The 2,306-nt window shown below is 47.1% G+C and overlaps 1 protein-coding gene across 2 annotated transcripts in view; it reads left to right on the plus strand.

Annotated features, from left to right (window-relative positions):
• Positions 1 to 2,306, plus strand: part of Wdr25 (WD repeat domain 25) — a 134,161-nt gene that overhangs the window by 3,201 nt on the left and 128,654 nt on the right. Inside the window, exons 1-2 of one of the 2 annotated variants that reach the window (XM_029540819.1) lie at positions 358 to 451; positions 816 to 1,632. In XM_029540819.1, the coding sequence (XP_029396679.1) occupies positions 838 to 1,632 (795 nt within the window). In that variant the 5' untranslated portion in view covers positions 358 to 451; positions 816 to 837. Of the gene's footprint in view, positions 1 to 357; positions 452 to 815; positions 1,633 to 2,306 lie in introns of those variants that run through there. The other variant, XM_029540820.1, reaches the window with a different exon arrangement.

A 2,306-nucleotide genomic window follows, 5' to 3' on the forward strand; every position in this document is an offset into this window, starting at 1 on the left:
AGCCTGGTCAACAGAGCAAGTTCTAGGATAGCCACAGCTATCTGAACTGTCTGAACACACTACACACACACACACACACACACACACACCCCACACACTGTAACTAATTATTTCTACTTAATAGGAGACCCATTTATTTTTTACTATTACTTGGGTTTTTATATATTATGTAATGTTTAAATTAGGGTTAGCATACATACCTCACCAAATATTACCCCCCCTTTAAAAAAAAACAAAAAAACCCAAACCTTTTATTGTATCCATAGCTAGGTGATGGCATGCATCTTAAGGCTCACATGCTGAGGTCTAGGGAAAATTTTCTTGAGTTGGTTTTTCTCTTTCCATCATGTAGGTTCCAGAGACCGAACTTAGGCGTGATGACAAGCGCCTTTAATCCAACGAGTCAGCTTGCTGGCCCAAACTATATTTTTTAGTTTCCCCTTTTAAAAAGGTATGTTTCCTATTTTTAATTATGTGCATGTGTATATTGTTGGTGTGCAGGCTTGTACATGTGAGTGCAGGTAGTTGTGGAGGTCGGGACAGGGCATTGGATCCTCAGGAACCAAGGCTGCCGTGGCTGTGAGCTGCCCAGGGTAGGCCGGGGGAGGAGCAGTACATGCTGTCAATCACTGAGTCGCCTCTTCTGCACCAAACATAATTTCTCTATGTTGAAATATCTGAAATCCTGTTTTATTCTGTATGTGTCTGTGCTTGTGGAGTTTGATGTCTTTGACCTTCAAGGGGACAACCTGCTCCGAAGTGCAGAACTACTCGAGTATTAACGGTTGCTAACTCTTGATCTTGTTTACTTCTAGGAAGTCACCTTTGTGTGACCGTATGGCCTCACTGGTGGCATATGATGATTCTGACTCCGAGACCGAGGCTGACCCTGCCAGAAGTGGGGATGCTGCAGGTCAGATAAGTGATGCCTCTGATATGAGCAGGCCTTCTGGGATGGGCTTTGTATCTAGCACAGTGGGTGTGACCAAAGAGGGGGCACAGCACACAGGGAACGCTCCTAATGAAGATGCTGGGAAGCAACGTCTGCCGCTGGCTCGACTCTGGAGAAGTGACCCTGGGTCTTGTCCCAGCCAGAGGCTACAGTGGCCCTCAAAGGAACCTGGTACCTCCTTCCCTCCCAGTGAGCCACCTCATCCTTCTCTGTGGATGAGCCGAGCTCCAGTCGGCCATGTGCCCCTAGCAGCTGCCTGCCTTAAGCCACTAAAACCTGCCTGGGACGTCCTCAGACCTCCTCACGATCAAAGCGCCCTTGAAAGCACAGCAGGAGATGCCAGCTCTTCTCAGAGGAAAAGGGGTGAGGACTGTGTGCTCCCCTATATCCCCAAGAGACTGAGGCAGCTGCAAGAGCCAAATCCAGGAGCAAGTGGGGGCAAAGATGGGGACCCCCTGGGACCCCCTGCAGGGTGTGCCCCAGCCCCACTCTGTGTGGCTCCCGCAGTGTCTGAGTTCATCCAGCCATATTTGAACAGTCAGTACAGAGAGACTATGGTCCCCAAGAAAGTGCTTTTCCACTTGCGAGGCCACAGGGGCCCAGTCAACAGCATTCAGTGGTGTCCAGTCTTTTGCAAGAGCCACATGCTTCTCTCTGCTTCCATGGACAAGACCTTCAAGGTAAGGCAAGGGAAAACAACCCCTAGTGGCTCTCAGGTGTAAGCAACCAGGATGCTTTACTGTTGGAGTCAGGCAGCGGTGGGCACAGGCTACACACTCTCTTTGGACCTTTCTGTAGTTCTCTTTGGTACATTGGAGAGACTTCTCTATGATCAGCCTCAGATCTTTGGTCTTTCCTGCCTCATTCCTTTCTTTCCCAACACTGCCTTGCCATAGCACTACAGTATTAATAAATTATAGTATGACCAGATGATAAACATTTTACTTCATTTGATAGTAATAGATATATATTTTAATTTCAAGACAGTGTTTCTCTATGTTGTTTTGGCTGTCCTGGAACTTGCTCTGTAGACCAGGTTGGTCTTGAACTTATAGAGATCCTCCTGCCTCTGTTGGGATTAAAGGCTGCACTAGTACTGCTCAGTATGCACACATTATTTTAATTCAAATATGTCATAGTTCATTTCCTTTCCTATGGTTGGACATTTTGTCACATTTAGTAGCACATCCCATGAACTACACTGCTGTAAGCATGTTGCTACTTACATATTCCCCTGCCAGAGCCTGATATTTATTTATAGAGGGTCCCTCAAAGTAGTAGTTCAGGCTTGCCAATAAGGCTTATGGCCCCTATGAGAGAGAGAGAGAGAGAGAGAGAGAGAGAGAGAGAGAGA

The sequence above is a fragment of the Mus pahari genome, chromosome 7 (genome assembly GCF_900095145.1).
Source record: "Mus pahari chromosome 7, PAHARI_EIJ_v1.1, whole genome shotgun sequence".
Classification (NCBI taxonomy): Eukaryota; Metazoa; Chordata; class Mammalia; order Rodentia; family Muridae; genus Mus; species Mus pahari.